Source organism: Carlito syrichta, unplaced genomic scaffold (assembly GCF_000164805.1).
Source record: "Carlito syrichta isolate Samal-C Ts95f unplaced genomic scaffold, Tarsius_syrichta-2.0.1 Scaffold314643, whole genome shotgun sequence".
NCBI classification, from domain to species: Eukaryota; Metazoa; Chordata; class Mammalia; order Primates; family Tarsiidae; genus Carlito; species Carlito syrichta.
Window position 1 is genome coordinate 247067 of NW_007258739.1, and position 27202 is coordinate 274268.

The following is a 27202-nucleotide window of genomic DNA, read 5'->3' on the forward strand; positions in this document are numbered from 1 at the left end:
TCTTTTTGCCTTCAGACACTAACAAAGATGAGCCATTAGAAGCCATTAAGATCCAGCTAGACAGATCACTGGAAGTTGTACTGAAAACAGAATACTCAAGAACTTTATGAATTGCTTTATAGATAGTCTTCATGGATCTGTGACTTGATTGTACTGTACTTGTGGGCTAATAGGTTAACCTGTTAGGGCTCTGTGGATGCTGGCAGAGATATGAAGTACCTGGGTCAGAGATAAAGACTTAATTACTCATTCACAGAAAATAGCATGAGCTTTAACATGTTTGTGTTGGTTCCCCATTTCTACAGGTCTCATGGGGACATGATATGGGCATGAATAAATGCCGTACACACAGTGGGTTGACATCACAGCCAAGGAACCCTGAACTTAGGGAACCCATCCTTTTATAAAAAGCAGTAAGCCACCTTGCTTTGTCCCTGAGAGAAACACTATCTTATCCCAAGATTACTTGATGAAAACACAACCCTGAGAAATGGCCTGGGGAAAGAGCAGTCAGGGTGTTTCAGTGTTGGCATACTCGGCAAGAACCTGCAGGGGCCCTCAGGACCCCACAAGGATACCTCTCATAACAAGTTTCATCTCTGAGAAACAGAAAGCATAACAGGAAAAGCACTATTCTACTTCCCTGGTGTCATGCAAGTAGAAATCTTGATAGTGTCTACAGCATCTTGTACTAATAACTACGAAGGTTTATCATGACTGAGACTTTCTGAGAGGAACTTACAAAAAAATTTAAAGAAAAATTAATTGTTCAAAATGTCTAAAAAAGGAGTATGACATTTTGGGAAGGTCATTCTCAAAACTAGATTTCAAGTGAATCATATGAGAAATAAAGGGGAAGATATTTCAAGAAGCTGGTGTTTGTACTCAGGGAGTTTGCCAATTAAGCTAGACTTTAAAAATATCTGTCTACAAAGTAAATGGGAAGTAATAGCTCTCTTTTAGTATATATTTATTGTTTTTCAAAATCTTTTTTTAGATTTTCTCATTTAATTTTTAAACAAGCTTGTGAGATTATACTGTTTTCCTTATTTTACCAATGAGAAATCCGAGCACAATATTAAAAGTCGTCTAATGTCCTAAAGATAGTAAATGACACAGCTGTAACTTAACTGAAGTCAAAAGTCAAATTCAACATATGCTTTCATAGTGTTGTGGCTCTTCTCACATAGAAGTGAATGAGTGGTAACTGAAATCAGTAGAGCACACATGTCATCCTTTCCTCCTTGTTCCCACATCCGCAAAATTGGTTCTGGAAGCCAAGACCCCTGTGGGCTGAATCCTGTTTGAGGCTCTGGGACCAATCAGAGTGAGGTATACTCAGGCAGAGAAGTTGATTCTAATCATCAAGATTTGCAGCTAGCTCTGCTCTCACCCTGCACCCTAGTTCTAGGAACAGGTTTCTTTTTGCGTGTTTGTGTGACTAAGCCCCTTCCTTGCCTTGTATTTCAAGAACGGAGTCATTGCCATAGTTTCTGTTTAGATGGCTTGCCTGGTTCCTCCAGAACATGGAGAAGAGGGCAGGAAATTCCTGAGGGCTGGAAGCCTTCCTCTGCACTTCAATGCTACTGACTTTCAGACCCTCTGTCAGCTGCTGGGACCTTCCTTTTGCATCTTAGTAGGTCTTCCCTTTCTCTCTGCCTCAACTTCTCTGTTTTCTTCAATATTCATACCAACAGTTTCTGAAAAGTGCTAAGGATAATTTTTCAAGCATTGACTGTAGAAGTTAAAATAGACTGCAAATAGCACATGACTGTGGACTTGTAATACAATGTTAGCCACTAAGGATACGGGTCCTTTGATTTTCATTTCCTCCAACAAAGTAAATAGTTTTCAGCCTGGAAGAGAAAATCCTAATACTTTAGAACTATTTAGATCAGCAATCATTTTCAGTATTTCAGTGAGCCGAATTCTGAAAGTCCAGACAAATTATTTGCCAAGGAACTTGTGGCTATGACCACAATATTGTTGTCTGTCAAATTTTTTTGGAGAGTATTAAAAGGTATCATATTCATGGAGTGAATACAACAATAATTTTTAAAAGTTTAAGCTTTGAATGATAAAATGTGGATGCAGAATTCAAAGGAAAAAGTCATCCTTTATATTGGGTGACCCTAATAAGCTACTGCAGTCATTCATTTAGCAAATCTTTCTTGCCTCCTGAAAGGTTCTTGACATGGTGCTAGGCACCAGGATACATAAACCATGAGAGCTGAAAGAGTGACTCCAAATCCTACTGATGGGTTCAAAGGAAAATTTAGATGAGAAGGATTTATAAAAGACCCTCAGATCAGTCTTAAATTTTTAGGATTTATTCAATCTGAATGGGGGGAAAAAAGAGCAGTCAGATTAAAGTGGAAATCCCTATAGGTGCCAGATGTTGTGATTCTTTGGTGGATTAAAAGTAATTTCATTCATTTTCACTCTTTCTCTTGACCTCTGGTGAGAAGGCTAGAACTAAGTGTTACACAGTAGTCATAAACCAGAAAAAGTCAACTTACCCACATCAGAATTAGATTTCACTGGTTTTGGCATTAGAAGTGTACTTATCCTGGCTGTGTAATGAATCATAAGTTTTAAGTTGTGCATGACTGAAATTTTAATATTATTCTACAGGCTTTTGAAGACATATATATTGAAAGAAAAAAGACCATTAAGATTATTCTGGAATATGCTGACAAGATATTCACATATATCTTCATCCTGGAAATGCTTCTAAAATGGGTAGCATATGGTTATAAAACGTACTTCACCAATGCCTGGTGTTGGCTGGATTTCTTAATTGTCGATGTAGGTATTTTTGAATGCATTTTCAAAGAGGATCTATTCTTACTAAATGTTCTGAAAAAGCTTCACCAATGTTGTATATTATCATATTTTAATTTTGGTTAGCTCCATGTATGCTCAGGCTATATTTGTTAGAAATAGTAATACAGCCAGTGGAAATACTTCTGCAAGGAATATTGCAACAGAAATTCTTCAATAAATGTAAATTCTCTTCTGTACCATTCTAGTGGTTATAGTTGACTTTGGAATGTTCTCTGAAATTGGAGCAGAGTGATTTAAAACAACAACAACAACAACAACAACATTATTTTAGTATCATTCCTGTTAGGAACAAGAACAAAATTCAACACTAGGGGATGGAAAGAGATAAGAGCAGCGAGACAGATTAAAGAGATGAAACAGTGATATTTCACAATATAAAATTAGAATATCAAAGAGGATGAGGGGTATATCAAGTTGTCTGATGAGTGAGTGAGCTAAAGTTTATGTAAAAATGGTAGAGCTAAAGCTAACTATGTATTCGAGGGAAGAGATGGCATGAAATTTTAAAATATTTCTTAGTCACAATGATAGGTTGAACCAAAGGAGACACAACTGTGTCTTCAATGGCAATGGAATAGTGAAGTAGGCATTAATAATTTTACATAATAAAATCAAAGAACTTTTGAAGATTTGGATAATAGAAAATGCATAAGAATTTTTAATGTATGCATTATTTTTAACAAGGAAAAATGTTTTTACAGGCTCCTTGTTAAGATAATCAGGAAAGAAAACTTAAAACAGTTGGTGAAATCAAGGAATATAATGGAAATTAATGGTACAACACCCATTATTACCCATTCATTTTTATGGAATGTACTCTATTTAATGTTTATGGTATTATTTAATAATATATTGTTGTATATCATATTATTTTAAAGAGAGTTATTGAATTAATTTATAAATTCACTCTCCAAGTCTTGTTTTTTTTTAGAATAATATGTCCCTCATCTTTTAATAATTATTCTAGATTTTCAGAAATCTAGCCTTTGTGGTTAGGTAAAAACATCCTGTAATCATTCAGTGTTTTTAGAGATTTGTTTTTATATAAGTCCTGGAATAATTAGAGGTCAACATGCAAACTTTTATGTGCCAGTAAGTGCTTTAATTAACCAAGGATTTGCATCATCATATTTTTCAGAAAAGGTGAATTAATACAGCATCATTCATGGGTAAAAAAAGTATAAATAAGCAAGATCATAAATAGCAAAATCTGACTGCAAAATTTAACCCAAACTAGTCATGACTTAAAAGTAGTTTCTCAACTGCTATTAAAAGCTCAGTAAATTTTAAATTTTTTAACAGCACAATATATTAAATATTAAAAGCAAGATTATTTTTATTTTCTATATAGGTTATGTAAAAAAAGTTTTCAAAGTATAGCTAGACAATACAACTCATATGTTCTCTTGTGCTTCCTCTGTGAGAATTCTAATTTTTGAATATTAATAACTCGAGTATATTAAATGATTTCATATTGTTTATTTTTTATTAACCTTTTATATATCAAGTTATCTTAAAAAATGGTAAAATGGATGTTTTTGTAATATAACAGTTTTAAAGAACGGCTAACTAAAATGATAGAAGGAATGTAAGTTTTTCCTCTTAAGTTTTAAATAATATTGTCTTCCAAAATTTATAAAATTTTAAGATATTCAAAAACTTTAAAAATATTATTACAAGCATACTCATTTTTAGCACTCAATATAAGAAATTAAAAGGGGTTTTTTTTTTAATCCAGTCTAGTTTCAACGGGCAACACAGAAACAAAGAACAGAGTACCATATGTTCTCACTCATAAGTGGACCTTGAACAATTATAATACTATAAGAAAGGGATTGGTAGTAGTGGGAAACTGTCAGAGGAGAGGGTGTGGGATTGGCAGTTGAGGGAAACTGCTAGGGGAAGGAGGGGCATACCCAATCAACAAGGGTACCTGCATAATCAACGTTTGTATACTTAACTCTGAATTGTACTGCACATCTTTGTCATTAATAAATAAACAAATAAATAAATAAATAAATAAATAAATGTTTTAGAAAAAGAAGAAGAAAAGAAAAGAAAAAGAAAAAAGAAACAAAAAGTTTACAATTAAAGTTTAAATAAAAAGCTTAAAATAAAAACTTTACAAGTAAAATTTAATTTATTTTGCAGTCAGATTTTGCTATTTAATAACAAATCTATTTTTAAATATTATTTTATTTTGTATTTAAAATCTGAACTGGTGATTCTCAATGGACATAACATCCTGTTTATGAGTAAGTAAGATGTGGAACTCAGGGAGGTATATAACTTCAATTTGAAGTAGTATTTAATATTTTGGAAACAAACAGAGTGCAAAACATGGAGAGGAAGCCTCCACACAATATTCCTGTTGATAAAGATGCAAGTGTAGGGAGGCAACTATGGGGGAGGGGTTTTTTTTCTTCAAAAATTGAGAACATTATCTAGAGCAGTTGTTCTCAAAAAGTGATCCCTGAACCAAAAGCATTGGCACATGTAGGTGGGAACGTGGGAATTCAGAGTCTCTGTATTCCTTCAAGACCTACTGAATCAGAAACTTTGAGGTTGGGACTCATCAGACTATTGTAACAAGCTCTACAGATGATTCTGGTGCATATTCATGTTTTAGAACAACCGATATGATTTGCTGTTCAGAGAATGGATCCATTTGATATCTGCAGGCTTCTTGATTATTTGAAACTTATTTGGACTGAGCATTATTTACCAGTACAGGCACATATCTGTATATATACACATGTATGCATAAGATGTTGAGTATATTATACTATAGTCTTATCAATAATATGCATATATTATATTTAGCATCTTAAAACTCACTTAACAGTGGTTTGCAGAACAGGCCTGCTACTTTTTTTAGTTTTTAGTAGAAAAACAGGTTTATTGAGTATGCTACAAGGAATATAGTGGTATAGTTGGCACAGCAATAAGAGAACTGTCCACCCAGGTCTACCACTTTTTTAAGGGCTGTTTACATAAAAACAAATGTGTCTTAACCTACTTTGTTGCTATAACGGAATATCAGACATGGGGTAATTTATGTTAAAAAGAAATGTATTTCTTACAGTTCTGGATGCCCGGATGTCTAAGGTCAAGGGGCTACAATCTAGTAACCTTCTTGCCAGTGAGGACTCTGTAGCTTCCTGAGGTGGTGCAGGGAATCACATGGTGAAGAGGTACACTGAGAGTCAAACTTGCTTTTGTAATAGACCCACTCTTGTGATAACTAGCTGACTCCTGTGATACCATTAATCCCTTACTCTATATTTATGAATTGATTAATGCACGTATGAGGGCAAAGTCTTCATGATCCAATCACCTACTGAAGACTCCACCTCTTAGTGCTGTTACATTGGGAATTAAGTTTCAACATGGATTTCAGAGAGGACAAACATTCAAACCACAGCACAACTTTTTATTTTTGAGCCAGGATCTTGCTTTGCCATACAGGCTGGAGGACAGTAGTGAAATTATATTTCGCTGCAGGCTTCAACTCCTGGGTTCAAGCATTCCTCCCACCTAAGCCTCCCAAAGGGATGAGATTATTATATAGGAGTGAGGCACCACACCAAGGCACAAGACATTTTAAACCTTTGTTTTTCTCTCATTGCTTAAGGAATTAGAAAGAAAATGTAATGTTACATTAACCCTGCCTGCTTTATAAGTCAATTTACTTGTCTCTGATAGCAGCAGCAATGAATTTGTTGTATTCCATAAATAGTTAAATACTAGTAAGCTGACTTTCTTGTACTCCTATTTTTTCCTTGAAAACTTGATCTTGTAGTCACTACCTTACTTTGTAATGAAGAACTGCCTTTCAGCATTGTTCTTAAACATTGTCTCCTGCCACAGAGTGTGAAACAAATGAATACTTTAAATGGAACTAATTCAGGGAGTGAATGCATTTACAGATCCAGATCTAAGGTCATAGGGGAGTTCATTGTTCTGTTACTGAAATGTGTATTGATTGTATTTCTGTCCATGTTCTTTCCTCTGAGATCATTTATGAGAAGAACACAAACTTTTCTTGGTTACTGGTTATGGTAATCATGGCTGGCCTATCTAACATGATAAGATTCTTCTAGATCCATGTTGTTGTGAAGTCAGTGAGATTACTTCCTTTCATTCTCTCTTTAGTATAAATGAGATTTTTCTCCTTCTCGTTATTACCAGGTAGACATTCAATGCCAAACCTGAGAAATTTTAGGGCAGAAGCAATCTTGTTAAGACTTTACGCATCTCAAAATCATGATTCTTTGATTAAGATTTATACTAGAATTTAGATTTAGTTGAATGCATGCCACACTTTTATGGTTTAACTTCATAATCAGACACTTTTGCTCTCAGTTTTATTTCAATTGAAATGTGGATTATTGTTCTAAATAAATGTTCAGATTTAACAAGTGATTACATAACTATGGGCTACAAAAGTGTGAAAAGCATATGCATTATTTCTATTCAGATAGAATAAATAACCTACTTTCCTTCCATCATTTCTTCTTAATTTGGTCAACCTCCTTTTAAAGCTATTTCCTTACAAAACCAATTATCTCTCCCATTTTTTGAGGCAATGACTAGATAATTTTATGTATAAAAATTATATTGTTCCTTTGCAGCTGCTCTAATGAGTTTCCAAATTCACTTTTTATATTTTATTATTTTACTGACAAAACTAATAAAAATATTTTTTTATAGGTTTCTTTGGTTACTTTGGTGGCAAACACTCTTGGCTATTCAGACCTTGGCCCTATTAAATCCCTTCGGACACTTAGAGCTTTAAGACCTCTAAGAGCCTTATCTAGATTTGAAGGAATGAGGGTAAGAAAATACTACTCTTCCTATTTTTTATTTTTTAATGGGGTATAAAAATATGAAAAAATATGAATGTAGAAATTATGAACTGTTTATATTTCCACATATGTATATGCACATATACACAGTAATTCAGTGCATATTGTTTAAAAAGGCATAAATCAAACAGTAATACATACTTTATCTAACATTGTTAGGTAATAGAATGATCAAAATAAGTGACTTTTCCCCTTTTAAATGGAAATCTTCCCGACTAGGAAATTCAAGTGAAGGCGACACTAATCTTAGTCTTGACACCATCTCTCATACCTAAGTCATCAAAGACTTGCTTATATCAGGTGCTCAAATAATATTTGTTTAAAGAACTATCATCAGCTATCACATTTAATTTCATCCTTAGAATAATGTTTCAAAGTAAGTGAAATTATATCCAAATTACATTTGAGAAAACTACAGCTCTGAAAGCTTACTTAATTTGCATTAGGCTGCATGGTGCCTGAAAAGATATTCATTGACTAGAAAAGATATTCATTGACTAGAGACAAACAAGTTTAAAAAAAGGAACAACTACCACCTACCTAAGAGCTGGATTAAACCAGCAACTTTATAAAATACATGGATAATACATAAAATACAACCTTATTGTCTGTAATTCATCTATATCCTCATGCATTGCAACTTTTCTTAAATTTCTTATTCTCTAGATTATACCTGCTTTTTCATGCCTTTGTTGTTTTCTCTACCTGGAAAGCTTCTCCCTACCCTGTTTCATCCCTAACCCATCAATATAGCAGAAAAACACCTACCTATCCGTTAAGGCTCAATTTAAATTTGCCTTGTCTATTCACCAGCAGGCATAACTGGGCATTCTTTCTTTCTGTTCGGGCACCTGAAACCCTCATGATATTGTATTTTACTTATTTGCGTACCTAACTGCCTCTCTACCTTACAGTCTCTGAGCAATTTAATCTGGAGATTAGTGTGGCTTACTGGTGCTCTAAGTGTGGCATTATCGGAAAACATATTATAAAGGCAGATTCATGGGCCCCATCCCAAACCTACTGAATCAGAACTCTTGGATGGTACCGAGAAATTTGTGTTTTTATCATCCTTAATTTAACTAACACTAAAGATCTTTCAGCCTAGCAGATCTTTATAATGATCCTGGCAAACCTAATGATGACTGTAACCTCTACTACTTAATGTATCCATTGTTCCCAAGTATAAAAGAGAGATCGTGATAATACAAAAAAATTTAATAAACAAGATTCAAATAATCTCTTATGGAAGAATTTAAAAATTTCAAGTTTCACTTTATGCAAAAACGTGGTATTAGAATTCATTGACATTAACTTAATTTTTTCAACATTAGTAGAATGTTACAATCTATCATACAGCATACTGCATTTTCATGTACAAAGAACACATTTTCCCCTACAAAACCACTTCCTTTAGTGATTAAGCCAGGCCATTACTTTACCCTGTCTGTTCCTTGTTCTTTATCTATAATACGATAAATTGGATGCAGGAAAATGTTTTAATATATTATGAGGGGCAAAAAGAAGTTTTTAAAAATACTTTGGGTCATTTTTAAAAATAAATGAATCATGTATTTGAGGCCTTTCGTAGTCAGCCTGTTTGAGTCCTAAGGCTCTTGAGTTTTTTAACTGGATTCTCATCAGAGCAATAGGTACCTGTCTTTCCCAGAGACCCATCATTACTCATATTTTTTCAGAGAACATTTTAAACATCAACTATGTGTCAGCTGTTGTGCTACAAAAACCACAGAGTACAATGGTACATAGACCCCAGATCTGCAAGAGTCAGTAGGGCCAGTGGTCACAGGAAAGACAGATGGACATACAATGCTACAGAGATATGTAGGAGGGAGTGGCTACCTGGGGAAAGTTTGGGAAGGCTTCATAAGGAGGTGACATTTCAGACATTTCATGACTGAAAGAGTGACCCCCCCACATCACAGGCAGGTAGGCATTCCAGGCAACAATACCACATGGTAAGGAGGCACAGAGCAGAGCTTGCAAGGTGTGCTTGATCAATGACTGGAAAGATCAGTGTGCCTAGGTAATAAGCTTAAGTGGGAGAGTAGCAGGAAATGAGGATGAAAACGTAGGCTTGACTAAGAGCTGGCTACTTTGAACTTCTCTATTTCTGTTCTTCCAAACCTTTTGGGGAATCACATATGCTCTAAAGATCTGCTGACAGTAAGAATCATCAGCCGGGTGCAGTGGCTCAAGTCTGTAATCCCAGCACTTTAGGAGGCCGAGGTAAAGGGATTGTCTCAGCCCCCAGGTTTGAAACCAGCCTGAGCAACTTGGCAAGACCTCATCTCTACAATAAATAAAAATAAAAATAATTAACAGGGCAAGGTAGCGTGCGCCTGTAGTTCCGGTTACTTGGAAGGCTGAGGCAGAAGGATCGCTGGAGTCCAGCAGGTCAACCCTGGGGTGGCCATGAGCGTGCTCCTGCACTCCAGCCTGGGCAACAGTTAGACTCCAACTCAAAGAAAAAAAAAATAAGAATCATCTCTCCAGAAAGACAGAACAACCAAGTTTCTCCTAAAATGTCGTGCCCCAGGGAACCTCTACAAGTCCATGGACTCCAGGGTAATAGTCAAGGCTGTGGACCAGAGGTCAACAAACCCCAATCCATGGACTGGTTGCATGTTTTTGTAAAGGAAATTTTATTGAAACACACCCATGCCCATTTGTTTATGTATGGCCTATGTCTACAATGGCAGAGTTGAAAAGTTGCAGTAAAGATATAGCCCGCAAAGCCTAAAAATATTTCAGAAAATGTTTGCAAACCCCTGCTCTGGACAATCTGAAAAGTAGTCAGAGATTCTTAATGTTTCCTCTTTTGGAAGTGTCTTGAGAGCCTCATGAATATATTGCAGAAAAGAGAGGTTACAATGCTACTTCTCTTAAAAAAAATCATCTTTAACACATTTGTAGTCGAATGGAGGGCTAAAATATAAGAAGACAAGTAGATTTTGAAGGACAGTGAAGGACAGGATAATTAAGGAAATCTGGAGAGTGTTAAATGCTAAAAATTGGAGTGGTAGGTGACACTGATTATCAATAGCAGTAGGAATGTTGAAATGCAGAAATAAAGGAAGTATTAAAAACTAAATGTAATTTTTGTTTTAATTGAGGCTAGCACTGTCTATATTTACCCAAGGACTTACATTTAAAGTATTTTTTGAGCAAGAATAAGCAATTCAAAAAGATTATTCTTATTTTATAGAATGAGCCAAATCTAAGGGGTTCAAACCATTGCACGACTCTCAATCTTAATTCCATCTAATATGAACCAATAGTTTCTCTATATGAGGAAATCGTTAATGCTGGCAATTCTAGGATCATGAACATTTAAATGTACATGTTTTTTATTTTTATTATTTATATTTATAAATTTCTTTCCCAGAGTGTGAAGATTTTACAACTTTATCAATGTTTTTTTTTAAATTTATGTTTTCACTTATTTAAGCTATCATATCATCTCAGTTATTTTTGTCTTATATTTTGCTGTGTGATAATCATATAATTTGTAAGCCTGGTGATACAGGGCTCATATCTCATTTTGTCTTACTTGACATACTGTTAAGTCACACTCAATAAATATATGTCTGTTGGTTGATTTGAGATCTTACATGCTTAAGGGTGGTTTTTCTAATTTATTTAAGTCAACATTGGGATCATTAATGGTGATTGCTTACCATTTTTTACTAATCCTAATCATTCTTTTCTTTCTTCTGAATACTAGGTGGTTGTAAATGCACTCATAGGAGCAATTCCTTCCATCATGAATGTGCTACTTGTGTGTCTTATATTCTGGCTAATATTTAGTATCATGGGAGTAAATTTGTTTGCTGGCAAATTCTATGAGTGTATTAATACCACAGATGGATCACGGTTTTCTACAATTCAAGTTCAAAATCGTTCCGACTGTTTTGCCCTTATGAATGTTAGTCAAAATGTGCGATGGAAAAACCTGAAAGTGAATTTTGATAACGTTGGTCTTGGTTACCTATCTCTGCTTCAAGTTGTAAGTGACCCCTTTTTCATGAATGCTTGGTATTTTAATGGATATGGGATAAAGGATATAAGTCATTCTTTAAATAATCTATTAATTGAAACTTAAAGATAAAGTACTGTATATTAAAAACAGAGTCTTGGGCAAGCCCATGGAGTCCCCTCCCACTGTGGGAGCTTTTCTGTCCTCTCAATCCTGCTTTCAAAAAACAAAGCAAAACAAACAAACAAACAGAAACCAGAGTCTTTCCTAGAATGGGTGCCTACAGGAATTAAGAAGCATAGGTTCTGTTGCATTTGAGAATTATTAACGTATAATTGAGTTTTTGGTGTCATTTGGACCCCTACCTTGCCCCATCTGAATATTGCTTCAAAAATGAGTAGTTACTATAGGACTTCCTGCTTTATTCTATAGAAGAATGAGAGAGTCTTCCCACTGGCACATAAAATCCTTAAGAAATGAAGAAAAAATACACCTTCATTTTCAAAAAATTATCTTCCACCTTTGAAAAAATAAAAGATAATGTATAAAATTCACAGGCAGTTGTAACAATTTGGAAATAATTAGCTAGAACTAAAATTTAGAATGTGACTTGGAATGTGTCCTTTTAAACAAAATGGTATCTTTATATTAAACAGATATTTTGAAATATAGCAAAACTTACTAATTTAATATTACTGAATATGGTAACATTAACCAAACAAAGCTATATTTATGGCTAATTTAGAGTAGAAGCTTCACATTCAGATTCTACACATGTTATATTTACAGGCAACATTTAAAGGATGGATGGATATTATGTATGCAGCAGTTGATTCTGTTAATGTAAGTATTGATCATAATACTAAACCTTACCATTTTAAAAAGCTCCTTAGTTTACTTCAGTGGTTTTCAAACAATAGCTTCTTGGAGCCCTTGGGATGTACAAAAGCAATGAAGAGCTTCCACCTGATAGTAGACTAGTAGTTACAAGTGCAGAGGTTGGAAACAGCCTAATATAAATTCTGATTCTACTGCATAATTCCAACTCTGCAACCGACTTTGAGCAAATTACTTTACTCTATGAGACTTAGTTTACTCAACTATAAAAAGATAGCTATCCGATGTCTACCTCATAGTGCTGTTGTGAGGATTCAACAAGAAAATACAGTAGTAGCTAGATGCACTGACTCACACCTATAATCCCAGTTGAGGTGGGAGGGTCACTTGAGCCCAGGAATTTCAAGGCTGCATTGAGCTAGGCTTGTGCCACTGCACTCTAACTTGGACAACAGAGACAGACTCCATCAAAGAGAGAGAGAAGAGAAGAGAAGAGAAGAGAAGAGAAGAGAAGAGAAGAGAAGAGAAGGGGAGGGAGGGAGGGGAGAAAGAAAGAGAGAGGGAAGGGAGAGAGGGAGAAAGAAAGGAAGAGAGGAAGGGAGGGAGGGAGGGAGAAAAGAAAAAAAGTTTAAAACTTAAAAAAAAAAGGAAGATGCAAATAGAGCCTTTAGCACAAGCTGGCAAAACTAAAGGGTCAGTAAATTTTTGTTTATTAAAATAAAAATGAAATGCTTTTTATTTATAGTTTTTACTGTTTTTATATTTTAAAACACCTTAGAAGAACTCCTATGGAATAAGTTCCATGCGAAGAAAATTTGAAGATTGCTAGCTAGTTTGTATTGTCACAAGATCTATTAAAGACATATTTGGAATCAAATGAAAATAAATAACAAAATGTTTATAAATATGATGTCACCTTTACAGTATTTTAAAATAAAAAACACACTTTAGGTCACTTAGTTGTGAAATTGTCCTACAAAACTGAAAACAAATACTGCATAGGTTAGGCCCTTTGTAGTCATTTGAAGATTATATTTATGTACATAGTGATTATGTAAAAACTGTTTAGTGCTGAATTTTTTTTTGTATTTCTCCTTTTTATTTTAAAGATGTGGAGTACAATTCAGGATTAGGTATACAAATGTTCATTATTCATGTACCCTTGTTGATGAGGTGTGCCTCCCCCCTTAATGTTGAATACATTTTTTAAAATGATTAAGTTAAGCCTCAACAATGCTATGGTTCCTGAAATACCAAGTTTACCTAGGATAGCACTATTTAGATTGCCTTGTCAAACCATGTGGTAAACAAAATGATAAATGCTATTGTCAACATAATGCTAACTTTTGTTAACAAATAACTTTTGCTATTTTATAGGTAAACAAGCAGCCGAAATATGAATACAGCCTCTACATGTATATTTATTTTGTCATCTTTATCATCTTTGGGTCATTCTTCACTTTGAACTTGTTCATTGGTGTCATCATAGACAATTTCAACCAACAGAAAAAGAAGATAAGTATTCCTAGCATTTTTTCATGATAATAAAAAGATTGAACAATTATTTTTTTAAAAAGTGAAACTTAATTTGATATTAATTAGCAGTTTGTTTAATTAGAACTCCATTGATTTTTCAAATAATTGACCAATATACAATTACACATATATTTACCCTCATTCATGTCTACACAAAAAATAACTTCCTAAATCATAACTCTTTTTAAGCAATACATCAACTATTCTGTTTCTTTCCAATGCTCCCTATAGAGAATTTAATAATTTTTAAAAAGTTAATGCACTAATAATTTATTCAAAACACATTTTGTAAGAAGTTATTTTGTTCTGAGCCACAGGTGTGCCTTGGTTTATGGCAACATAATTTCAATCTCTCTCCTTGTAGTCACACATCATCCTCTCTTTGTGTGTTCTCTCCTCTGCTAATAAAGACACCAGTCACAGTAGATAAGGGTCCATCCTAGTCCAGTATGACTTCACCTTAACTTAATTATATCTGCAATAACACTGTTTCCAAATTAGGTCTCATTCTGAGAAACTAGATGTTAGGATTTCAACATGTTTTGGGGATGCACAAAATTCAATACATAATATCTATCATAAAAGATATTATTATATACTCTACTTATAAATGAGGAATGACACAGAGAGGTTAAGGAATTTACCCAAGGTCATACATCTAGTGAGTGATAGAGTCTAGGGTTAGGGTTAGGGTTAGAGTTAGGGTCAGTAATATACCAAGTATATCTTGTGTAGTTAGTCTATTATTTTAGACCTCCTACTATGCTGCATCCCCAAATACTATAACATGAGATAGTGATAAATACAAAATTAAGAACAACAATCAAAAAATATATATGGGCAGGAAAAATAGATGTGGCTATAGAATGATTTGTAAACCGTGTGAAAATTGAGCAGGTTTTGGAAGAAGAGTAAGAAGATGTAGCAAGTAAAAGGCAAAAGGATGGATCACCCACACAGAGGGGGACGTAAATGTTTGAGCACATGCCATGTATTGCTAAAAGAAGCTGCAATTCAAGAAGATGAGAAATCAATTCTTTAAATCTTGAAGTTTAAGATTTAAAGAAATGTTAAAGGATGAGGTTTAAACCTGATTGTGAAAAGATATGAAAAGTCATATTAGATATTTTTCAGTAGGAGCTAATGTGTCATTGAGGTATATTGAGCAAGGAAAACATATGAGCAGAACATTGATGTTTATTAAGACTGTATGATATGTGTGATCCTGGGTAAAGTACTTCACACGTGTAATATTAGTCAAGTCTTACCATAAGTCTAGAAACCATAGTATCCCCATTTAACCTCTCAGAGAAATTATGGTATTTGCATAAGGTCCAACAGCTAGAAAGTAGTTTCAGAACTTTCTACTAACTGCTTTTTCTAAAGACCATGACTAACTCCAGAATTACTTTTCCAAAGACTATGAAACTGGGTTTTAATAAAAGTTAATCTGTAGTTGATGCACGGAATGAGAGACCAAAAACTATTTCAGACCTTGTCTTACCTGCCAATTAAGCCACACTTAGCAGTCTCTAAATTAGTCCTATGTGGCAAGGGAGGATAGGAACTTTGTTCCATTTAGACTTTTTGGAGGTAGAATCTATAGTATTTCTTGTGATTTGCAAGATAATATAGAGTTAACTCTGGGGTTTCTTGTCAATTAACTGAGATACTTAGTGTCACCACCTACAAGAGACCTTTGGAGGATAAGAGATAGAATTACAAGAAAGAATAATGATTTCAGGTACTGGCTTAGCATCTAAGAAGACAAATGTATATGCACTGAAATGTCATTAGTGTGCATAATAGACATCACAAGCAGAAGAAAATGTAGTAAATGTTATGTTATTTATGCTTACATTTTCAATACAGATTTTATTTTTCAAAGACTTTTAAAAAAAACCCGTTTTATTCTCATCTTTCATATCTAAGGGTCAAACTTAGCATGCAAGTATATACATATATACATGTTTACAAACTTAGCATGCATATATACACACACACACACATACACACACACATATATACATACATGCTAAATTTGTGTATATATGTATATACGTGCATGCTAAGTTTGACCCTTAGATGTGTATATGAATTTTTTGTTCCCCTCTCATCATATAAGGGGTTACCCCAAAAAAGGAATTATATTTTGGAGGGTGGGCCCCATGTAGTACAAGCGTCCCACTCTAGGTAAGTGTTCTAGGAGCCCATCGGCTTCAGTGTACCAGCTAGTGTTGCTGGGAGAGACTGCATTCAACTTCAGTGAATTTTTTTTTTTTTTTTTGGAAGTTCTTTGAATGTTTGTCCATTTCCCTACACCACACTGGGTGTTTAACAGTTTTTGACCAAAACAGCATGACCTCGATGTCCCACCCTCCCTATTCACTGATCTTGCCCCAAGTGACTTTTTTATGGTTTCCTCAATGAAAAAAAGTCCTCCATGGGAAACGTTTTGCCAATGTGGAAGAGGTGAAACAAAAAATGGCAGAAGCACTAGAAGACATCAAAACTGAGAAATTCAAAACAGTTTTTTGGGCAGTGGACAAGGCATCTCAATAGGTATCCCCAAATATGCTGAATCCCCAAATACTATAATGTATTTGCGTAGGGTACTTTAAAGGTGACTAAAGTTTAGACATGTAAGAATAAATACACAATTTTTTATAAATAAATTCCAGGGGTTTGGGGGGACCATATATATGTGTGTATATGTAATATATAAGCACACACAAAAGATTCCTCAGTCTTCCTTGCAAAGGATAAATTAAATACATATCTAGAAAAAGCATTATGACCATGAACAGAACAGCCACAGCCATACTGACTTAAATCTTTTTTACTCATATATGTTATTCTTAAAACATTGCAGGAAATAGGATAGATTGTTATGATGATCGTTACTGTCAGAAGTTATGACTTAGAAGCACTAACAACTACTGCTGTCCCCTATAATCCTTCCAGTATTTTATCTTACAATCTAAGCATAGTTTTTAATTTCTGGTCTTTTCTGAAATACAGGAATTTTTTTTTTCCATTCTTCTATGAAAAGACAGGGCCAACACTTCAATTAATTAACACTTGCTCTGTAGGTGTAGGTTATATATGTTTTGTATATATGAATTCATCTATTCCATAGAACAAACAAATAAAAGCAATATACTTTTTCTTATTTCTTATTTTTATTATTGTGGTAAAGACACTTAATATGAGGTCGACCCACTTAATAAATGTTTAAATATATCGCACAGTATTGTTAACTACAGGCAAAGTATAATACAGACAATCTCTAGAACTTACTCATCTTGCATAGCTGAAACTTTGTACCTGTTGATGTTCAATTCTTTACTCTCTTCCTCTCATTCCCTGGCAACCTCCATTCTAGTCTCTGTTCTATGAGTTTGACTATTTTAGATATTTCATATAAGTGAAATTATGCAGTATTTGTCCTTCTGTGATTTCATTTAACATCATGTCCTCCAGTTTCATCCAAGTTGTGGCATATGACAGAATTTCTTTCTTTTTAAGGCTGAATGGTATATTGTTGTGTATGTGTGAATATACCACATTTTCTTTATTCACTCATTCATTAGTGGACATTGAGGTGGTTTTCATATTTTCACCATAGTAAATAGTGCTGAAATGAACATGGGAGTGTAGATGCCTCTTCAAGATCTTTGATTCCGTTCTGTTGAATATACTCAGATGTGGGACTGCTGGATCATATAGTAGTTTTGTTTTTAATTTCTTAAGGAACTTCCATGATTTTCCATAGCAGCTACACCATTTAACATTACCATGAACAATGTATTGGGATTCTAATTTTTCCATATTTTTTCCAATACTTGTAATCATTTTTAAGAGTATATTACTAAGTATCTTATTCTTTTTGATAATATTTGATAACATTTTAAATAAGTTGTTTTCTCCTTCACAGGTAGTTCATTGTTGGTGTATGAAAACACAAGTGATTTTTGTATATTGATGTTATATCTTACAACTTTACTAATTTTTTTTATTTGTTCTAACAGATATTTCTGGTGTGTGGAGTCATTGTGGTATTCTGTATAAGATCATGAGACAATACAGTTTCTTTCTTTAAGATTTGGATGTCTTTATTTCTTTTTCTTGAATAATTGATCTAGCTAGGACTTCTAGTACTATGTTGAATACAAGTGGCAAGAGTAGGCATCCTTGCCTTGTTCCTGATATTAGAGAAAAAGCTTCCAGTGTTTTACTGTTTTGCAATTAATTATGATACTAGCTGTGTACTTTTCCTACATAGCCTTTATTATTTTTAAAAACTATTCAGCCATTCTTTTTCTTTGATTGGGAAGCTTAATTTATTTGCATTTAAAGTAATTGTCAATAGGTAAGCACTTATATATTGCCATTTTGTTAATTTTGGTCTGTTTGTTTTGTAATTCTTTTGCCTGTCTTATTCTCTTTACTGTTTTCTTCTGTGGTTTGTTGATGTTTGTGACAATGTGCTATGATTCCTTTCTCTTTTTCATTGTATATTCTATGTGTATTTTTTTATGGATATCATGAGGCAATCACAAATATCTTATTGTTGTTACAGTCTAAGCTGATAACAACTTAACTTCAACCACATACGAAAAAATCTACACTTTGAATACCTCCCTCACACTTTTTGTTATTAATTACACAATTTACATCTTTTTATATTGTATATCTACTAACACATTTTTGTAGTTATAGCTATTTAAAAACCTTTGTCATTTAACTTTTATAAATGAAATAAAAACAATGTATATACCATTATTAGAGTATTATAGTACTCCATATTTGTCTATATATTTACATTTACTCATGAGAGTCATACTTTCATATGCTCTTATGCTTCTACTTAGCATTCTTTTGTTTCAATTTGAAGAACTCCCTTTAGTATGTCTTGTAAGAATGGTTGAATGGTAACGAATTCTCTCAGCATTTGTCTGGGAAAATCTTTATTTTTCCTTTATTTTAAAGGATAGACTTGCCAGGTACAGTAGTCTTGGTAGACAGTTGCTTATCTTTTCCACTGGAATTTTGAGTATTTCGTTTTACTCACTTGGCCTTCAAGATATCTACTGAAAAATCTGCTGTTAATCTTATAGGGCTCTATTGTACATTGCAGAACACCTTTTTCTTGCTGCTTTCAAAATTCTCTTTCACTTTTGAACAATTTGATTATAATGTGTCTCAATGGAGATCTCTTTAGAGTTGTTCTATGGGATTCTTTGAGCTTAATAAATTTAGATGTCCATTTCTTTCTCCAAATTTGATAAGTTTTAGAGTTTTTTTATTTTAAAGATGTGAGGTATGATTCAGGATTAAGTACACAAATGGTCATTTGGGTCCCCACTTTGCCTAGTTTGAGATCAGAGATGCTTATTGATGAAGTATACCCTCCCTGCTGGCAGTTTCCCACTACAGTGATCTGGGGAGAGTTCCATCTTTCTCAATTGCTTGGAATACTCTCAGTAGGATTGGTATCCACTCGTCCTTGCATGTTTTGTAGAACTCTACTGGAAAGCAGTCTGGGCCATGATTTTCTTTCTTTCTTTCTTTCTTTCTTTCTTTCTTTCTTTCTTTCTTTCTTTCTTTCTTTCTTTCTTTCTTTCTTTCTTTCTTTCTCTTTCTTTCTTTCTTTTTTTTTTGTAGGTAGTTTTCTTTGACAGAGTCGATTTCCTGGGTTGTTACTTGTCAATTTAATGTCTCAATTTCTTCTTGTTTCACCTTTGAGGAGGGGGGTGTGATATAAGAAAGTCCTCCATTTCATTTAGGTTTTTGACTTTGTTTCCATACAGATGTGCATTGTGATTGCTGATAATTTTTTGTATTTCTTCAGAGTCCGTTGTGATTTGATCTTTTGCATTTCTGATTGTATTTATCTGGGCTTTTTCTCTCTTTTTGTTGATCATTCTGGCTAGGGATCCATCAATCTTGTTTATTCTTTCAAAGAACCAGTTTTTTGTTTCATTAATTTTTTTTCTATGATACTTTTGTCTTTATGTCCTATATTTGGGCTTTTACTTTGGTGACCTGGATACTTTGCTGAGGTTAGAGCTTTGGTGGTCTTGTCTTTCCAGCTCCCTTAGGTGATTTATTAGGCTGTTAACTTATGGTCTTTCCATTTTCTTGATGTGTGTTCATAAAGAAATGAATTCCTCTCTCATTACTGCTTTTGTGACATCCCAGAGGTTTGTAGGATGCATCCTTAGTTTCACTTGTTTACAGAAATCTTTTAATTTCTGCTTTGATTTTGATGTTCTCCCAGGAGTTGTTCAGCATCATACTGTTTAGTGCCCATGTCTTTGTTGGTTTGGTGGGAGCTTTGTTGTTGTTGATATTTATTTTTATTCCACTGTGGTCTGAAAAGGCGCATAGCAGTATTTCTATCTTTTGAAATTTGTTTATGCTTAATTTATGGCCGAGGATGTGGTTAATCTTGGAGTATGTTCCATGTGGTGATGAGTAGAATATATATTCCATGGTTGCGTGGAGTGTTCTGTAGGTATCTATTAAGTTCGTTTGGTCAAGTGTCAAGTTGAGGTTTCAGATCCCCTTATTGATTTTTTGCCTCAATGACCTATCTAGAGTTGTTAGTGGGGTATTTAAGTCCCCAGCTATGATAGTGTTAAATCAATATTTTTTATAGTTTACCTAGAAGCTACTTTACAAAAATTGGTGCTTCTATGTTGAGTGCATATATGTTTATTATGGATATTTCTTGTTGATGGATGGAAACTTTTATCAATATATAGTGACCTTCCATATCTTTTTTAATTTTTGATAACTTAAAGGTTATTTTGTCTGATATTGAGATAACTCCCACTTTCTTTTGTGTTCCATCTGCCTGAAAATATGTTTTCCATCCTTTAACTTTGAGTCTATGAGTGTCCATTCTGGTGAGATGCATCTCCTGGAGACAGCATATTGTTGCATCACGTTTTCTAATCCAGTTTGCCATTCTGTGTTTTTTAGTGGTACATTTAGTCTATTTATATTCAGGCTAATTATTGAGATGTGAGAGTTTACCTTTGTCATGAGGTTCTTACAGAATTTGCTGTTATTGCTGTTGTTGTTTGTTTGTTGGTTGGTTGGTTTTCTTTTGATTTTGGGGTGCATTCTTGGGAAGAGCATAGTTGTTCTTTTTTCTGTCTTCTGTGCTTAATATTTTCTTATGCATGTCTTGTACAGCTGGTCTGGAAGTGGCATAAACTCTTAGGAATTGAATGACTTGGAAAGATTTTAATTCACCATCATTGATGAAACTAGCTTTTCTGGATAGGAAAGTCTTGGTTGGAATTGTTTATCTTTGACAACTTTAAAGATTTGACTCAAGTCTCATCTAGCCTGTAGTGTTTCTGTAGATACATCTGCTGCCTTTCTAATTAGTCTTCCACAGCAGGTAGTCTAACCTTTCTCTCTTGCTGCCTTTAGGATTTTTTTCTTTTATATTTGCATTGTGTAAGTGAATTACTATGTGTCTAGGAGTTGGTCTTCACATAGGATGCCTTGCAAGTATTCTCTGAATCTCTTGTGTTTGAATGGTCATATCTCTGATGAGATGAGTGAAGTTTTCTTGGATAATTTCATGCAATGGTTATTCCAGGGTGGCCTCTATCTCTCTATATGCCTCAAGAATGCCAATTAGGCATAGGTTTGGCCTCTTGATATAATCACACATCTCGTGGAGGCTTTGTCCTATGTTTTTAAGCTTCTTTTCTATGTTTTTTAACAGTTTGGGTAGGTCCATATTTTCATTCTCAAACTCTGAGATTCTTTCTTCTGCTTGGTTAATTCTGCTTTCCATGCGTGTCAGTTATTTATTTTATTTACTGTAATCATTGTTGCCATCATCTCAGTTATCAAATCCTTCATTCTTTCCTCTTGCTTCTCCTCATTTCTATTTATTCTCTCTACTAATATATTGATATCTGGGTTTATGGTTTGAGACCAGTTGTTCTGGGGGTGATTCATTGTTTCAGATCCAAAGTCTGTATTCTAAGTTGCTGTCTTCCCAGGAGTCTGGATGGTGGTTGTGTTCTTCCTTTGGTTCTTCTTCATTTGTGATAGTTTTCCTCCCCCTCCCAATCCCCACTTCAATTCCATTGCTCAGTGGTAGAGGGAATAGCTTTTATCTCTGTTTGCTCAATCTGCTATTCTTCCTTATATAGATCCTCTGGATTTGTTCAATTTTGAAGCCAGACTGGGGTTGAGGGGCTATCTTTTTGCAGTTTTGAAATTTGATTAAGGTGTGATGGGGGTAGCTGTGGTTCCGAAGCTATCTGGAGATCACAGTATCCACTGACTGGTGTGTGGGTCCCCTGTAACCTACTTCCTACCTTACAATCTATCTATGTGGTAGGGGCATATGTATGCCCACTAAAAGCAAAATGAGGTAAGAAAAAGGAAAAGAATGGAGAAGAGAGACAAAGAGAGATGAAGAGAAAGAAGAGGAAAGAAAACAGGTGCACAAATGAACAGAAAAACAGTTAAAGAAAACAACAAAACAAACAAACAAAATCAAAGACATACTCTCCTTCAAATATACCCATATGCAGAAAAAAGAGGGAGAAATAGGGGCAGGTCAAACAGAAGACTCTTACAGAAAGCTATGTGTGGAGAGAGCAGAGAAAAAAGACAAAATTTAAAATTAAAAAGAAAGTTCTACTTCTTGTGGCCGTTTCTGGAACTTTGGGTTGTTGGGATTTTTTAACTGGTGTTTTCCCTGTGCTGCCGCTTTTGGCTGCAGTAGGGAATGGGCTCCAGTCTCTAGCCCCTCCGCTCTACTCTAGTCTGCAGGCCAATGGGGCTGCTCTCCACATGGCTCAGATGCCCCATGGACTGCTGAGGAAAGGGGGCAACTCCAGGACTCTCCCCAACTTGGCTGCTTCTAGGTTTCCCACTCTGACTACCCATGTCTGTGCTTGATCCAGTGTGGGGGTGGGGCTTCTGTCTCTCCAGCATGGTACACTGGGATCATTCTCTCTAGGCAAAGGATGGTGATCCCAGAGGGGTGTGGAGATCACTGGATGCAGGCTGCCTAGAATTACAGGAGCTAGAGAAGGTCCCTGCCAGGCTCCGGACAGAGAAAATGACATCAAAATGGCATCCACCAGCATCTTATTCTCTGGTGGGGCTCAGCTTCAGATATCCTCCCTGCATCTTCTCTGTCAGTATCTGGACATTGCCACAGGTGGTGGTTTGAGCCAGGTGCCAGGTGTCAAGAGGCGTTAATCTCTGCTGCCCTTTGCTGAGAGGTACTCTGGGAATGGCAGATCTTTCTGTATGCAATGGGTGCTGAATTCAGAGCAGCAGCAAATTGCAGTTGCTTCAGCAGTGGGGCCTTGGTTGAACATTTGCTCACTCATTTGTACACACAGATGGACAAGGATTACTCTTTATACACACTCATCCATGCAGAGACTCTCAAATTCCTATAGTTTCTGTCACCATCTTGTCCCACCCCCAGCCATTTTTCTTTAAATAAGTTTTATTTTCCTCTTTCTCTCTCTCTCTCTCTCTCTCTCTCTCTCTTCCTGTGAATTTCATAATGTGTCTCTCTCATCTTCAAAATATGTATATTCTTTAACTTAATGATGTCCCATAATCCTTTAGGCTTTTTCACTCTTTTTTCTTTTTTTCCTTCTGGACCTTATAACAGAGTAATAGCAAATGACCTGTCTTGTTAAAGTTTGTTGATACTTTATTCAAATGTTTGATCAAATCTGCTGTTGAGCCACTCTAGATAATTTTTCAGTTCATTTATTGTATTCTTTGATTCCAGAATTTCTATTTGGTTCTTTGTTGTAGTTATTATTTCTTTATTGATAGTCTCACTTTTGTCATGTATCATTTTCCTAATTGTGTTTAGTTTTTTATTTGTGTTCTGTGGTAATTCACTGAGCTTCACTAAGATGATTATTTTGAATTATTTTTAAGCAATTCATAAATTTTTATTTCTATAGAGTCAGTTAATTACTGGGAATCGATTTTATTCCTTTGATGATGTCATGTTTTCCTAATTCAATCTGTTTCTTGGAGCTTTGCATTGGTGTCTGTGCATTTGAAGAGCAGCCACTTGTCCTTCCAGTGCACAGACACCAACTGAATCTTTATGAACTGGCTGTGACAGGGAAAAACTTCTGTCTGTCACTGGCTAGAGATATTGGGAGCTTCTCAAACAGCTATCTACTTGCCCTTTCTCCTCTGATTTCAGCTGTTTCAGGTGTTTGAATTATGCTGGTTCTGTTAGTGTTCTGTAGGAGACAAGAGATGAATTGGCCCTTGGTGTAACACACTAAAATTCAGAAATATTGAAGATATGCTACACTCTTCCCTCTCCTTTGAAAGTGTTATCTTTATACAAGTGTATAAACTGGCATAGATAAATTGTTTCAAACCAAGAACAGGTGTATAAACTGGCATAGATAAATTTGTTTCAAACCAAGAACAGGATATTGGCACAATCAAGATTCAAATGTCTGTTTGACTACAAAACCCATATTCTTTCAGCAATGCAATTTTGGTGCTTAGTGCTTTTTAAGTTCACTGATATGGTCACAGTCTGTAGCTCTACCAACTACTATACTTCTTTCTAATGGCCACACCCACTTAATTAGTTTTCCCAACTACATCATCCTTATAAGTACTGTTTTTATCTTTTATAAGTTCATGTGATAATTGGTTTTCAATAGTTAGACATAAAACACACTACTGAAAATTAGAATATAAGCTGTTAATGGGTTCAAGTTATAAAAAAGAAAATCATGTAATATAGTTATACAAATGCCTAATACAGATCTGAGTACCTACAAGTAAACATTAAGTTTGACAACAATTCCTAAGCGATTGGCAGTAGTGGGAAATTGTCAGGGGAGGTTGGGTGGGATTGGCAGTTGAGGGAAACTGCTAGGGGAGGGAGGGGTATACCTTATCAACAAGGGTACTTGCATAATCAATGTTTGTATACCTAACCCTGAATTGTTTCCCACATTTTTATAATAAAAAGAAAAGGAAAGATTTTTAAAAATTCCTTTCAGTAACTGTAGCCTTGCTAGGAAGGTTAATAGCAACAACAGCGATAGTAACCCAAATCTTATGTGGGTTTGCCATGTACCCATGTACTTATGCTAAGTGTTTTCCATGTGTTATCTCAATTGATCTTTTTTTTAACAAACAAATGAGATAGTTACTCTTATAATGATGAGATAATGTTACTTAAAGATTAAGAAACTTACCCAAGGACAACAGGAATAAGATTTGAACAAAGATGACCTAACACTAGAAGTGAAGTCAACTACTATGTGTTAAGCCTTGACATAGAGTCTAACATAGAGAAAAAGCAGTTTGACTTACAGAATACCTTCTACCTAGATTTCATAGGGTGTTTTTTTTAGGTATTTGATGAATAAGAAGAGGCAATGTAACAAGGAGCTGAATATCACCTAATCAAAGAGAATAAAGGAAACCATAACCAGGTCACCTTTAACTCTAGGATTTCAGAACCATAAACTCTTGAAAATAACTGTTTAATTACATTGAATATATTAACTTATTCTTTGACTAAAAAAGTAATATAGACTAATGTAGAATATAAATAAATTTGCAAAAATTACAGATAATTTTAAGAAATTAACAGAGACCAAAAGAACAACCCAATCTTCTAGTCTCCTTCATGAGATTTAGGCTTTCTCAGTTTGGGAAGATCAAAAACCTCATTTAGATGCTAGCTTTTTACTATTAAATTATAAAAGTTATATTTTCTTGTACAAAATTAATTGTAAATTCCTTCAGTTCAGACCTGATAATTGATAACTTCCTCAGTACCTAGAACTCTATCAGACATAATATTGACACCCAAAAAAGGGTTTATGTTGAAATTCCCTTATTTGGAATTAAAGAGAGTACCAAAAAGTCTTATGAAATATAGATATAGAAATTTGTATTATCAATCTATTTTATGCTCTTTTTCCTAAAGGAATGATAGCATATTAAAATGAATATAATTTCATTGTTTTTAGCCCATACTTTTATAAAAGTTCTAAATATTAGCAAAATATCAGAGAAGATATTCACTACTCTTAATTCTTAGGAACTTTCCTAATGTATTTGTAATTTTGCAGTTAATGGAAGGTAGGACAAATTGCAGATAAAATAAAGTACTAGTAAATAGTTTAAAACAACACTGGTGTCTACATTAAAAGATAATTGAGCCCATTCTTATTATATGTAATACACATATTTTATACATGCAATTTACATTATGTATGTAATGCATATTTATATGCATAGATAACCCCTTAAGACAGATTTTTATTTATAGCTACCATGAACATAATAAAATTCATTTCATTTTTATATTAATACATTTTTAACATGTCTTTAGTGATCTGAAGAAAGATCTAGATAATGATTCTGGTTTTAACTAGATTTGTTTTTTTCATTTCTTTACCTTGGAGGTCAAGACATCTTTATGACAGAAGAACAGAAGAAATACTATAATGCAATGAAAAAGTTGGGGTCCAAAAAACCACAAAAGCCAATTCCTCGGCCAGGGGTAAAAGTTAAAAAAAAAAAGATATATGTGTGTGTGTGTGTGTGTGTGTGTGTGTGTGTGTGTGTGTGTGTGTGTGTTTTAATTTATCTTTACTGCACAACTTTAATTTCTGGATACTACTTAAAAAATTATCCTACATTCTATATTATTCTTTTTTCTTTGCAGAACAAATTCCAAGGATGTATATTTGACCTAGTAACAAATCAAGCTTTTGATATTACTATCATGGTTCTGATCTGCCTCAATATGGTAACCATGATGGTAGAAAAGGAGGGACAAAGTAAATATATGACGGATGTTTTATATTGGATAAATTTGGTTTTTATTATCCTTTTCACTGGAGAATGTGTGCTAAAACTCATCTCCCTCAGGCACTACTACTTCACTGTAGGATGGAACATTTTTGATTTTGTGGTTGTGATTCTCTCCATTGTAGGTAAGATCATTTATTATTTAGATTTGATTTTTTAATAAAACTAAGCTCCACCTTTGCTCAGAGAAGTTTCTGAAATTTTTAATGTAAATTTCCTTTGGAGTAAGTTAGCA

General features: G+C 34.3%; 1 protein-coding gene and 1 long non-coding RNA gene across 5 annotated transcripts in view; one reads left to right on the plus strand and one right to left on the minus strand.

The window, feature by feature from the left end:
• Positions 1 to 27202, plus strand: part of SCN9A (sodium voltage-gated channel alpha subunit 9) — a 108890-nt gene that overhangs the window by 76856 nt on the left and 4832 nt on the right. For all 4 annotated transcript variants that reach the window (XM_008071704.2, XM_021719413.1, XM_021719414.1 and 1 more), the window contains exons 19-25: positions 2635 to 2808; positions 7561 to 7683; positions 11461 to 11742; positions 12502 to 12555; positions 13927 to 14064; positions 26552 to 26656; positions 26822 to 27092. In XM_008071704.2, coding sequence (XP_008069895.1) covers positions 2635 to 2808; positions 7561 to 7683; positions 11461 to 11742; positions 12502 to 12555; positions 13927 to 14064; positions 26552 to 26656; positions 26822 to 27092 — 1147 coding nt within the window. The remainder of the gene's footprint in view (positions 1 to 2634; positions 2809 to 7560; positions 7684 to 11460; positions 11743 to 12501; positions 12556 to 13926; positions 14065 to 26551; positions 26657 to 26821; positions 27093 to 27202) is intronic.
• Positions 1 to 27202, minus strand: part of LOC103274236 — a 120329-nt gene that overhangs the window by 44326 nt on the left and 48801 nt on the right. The window lies entirely within an intron of this gene.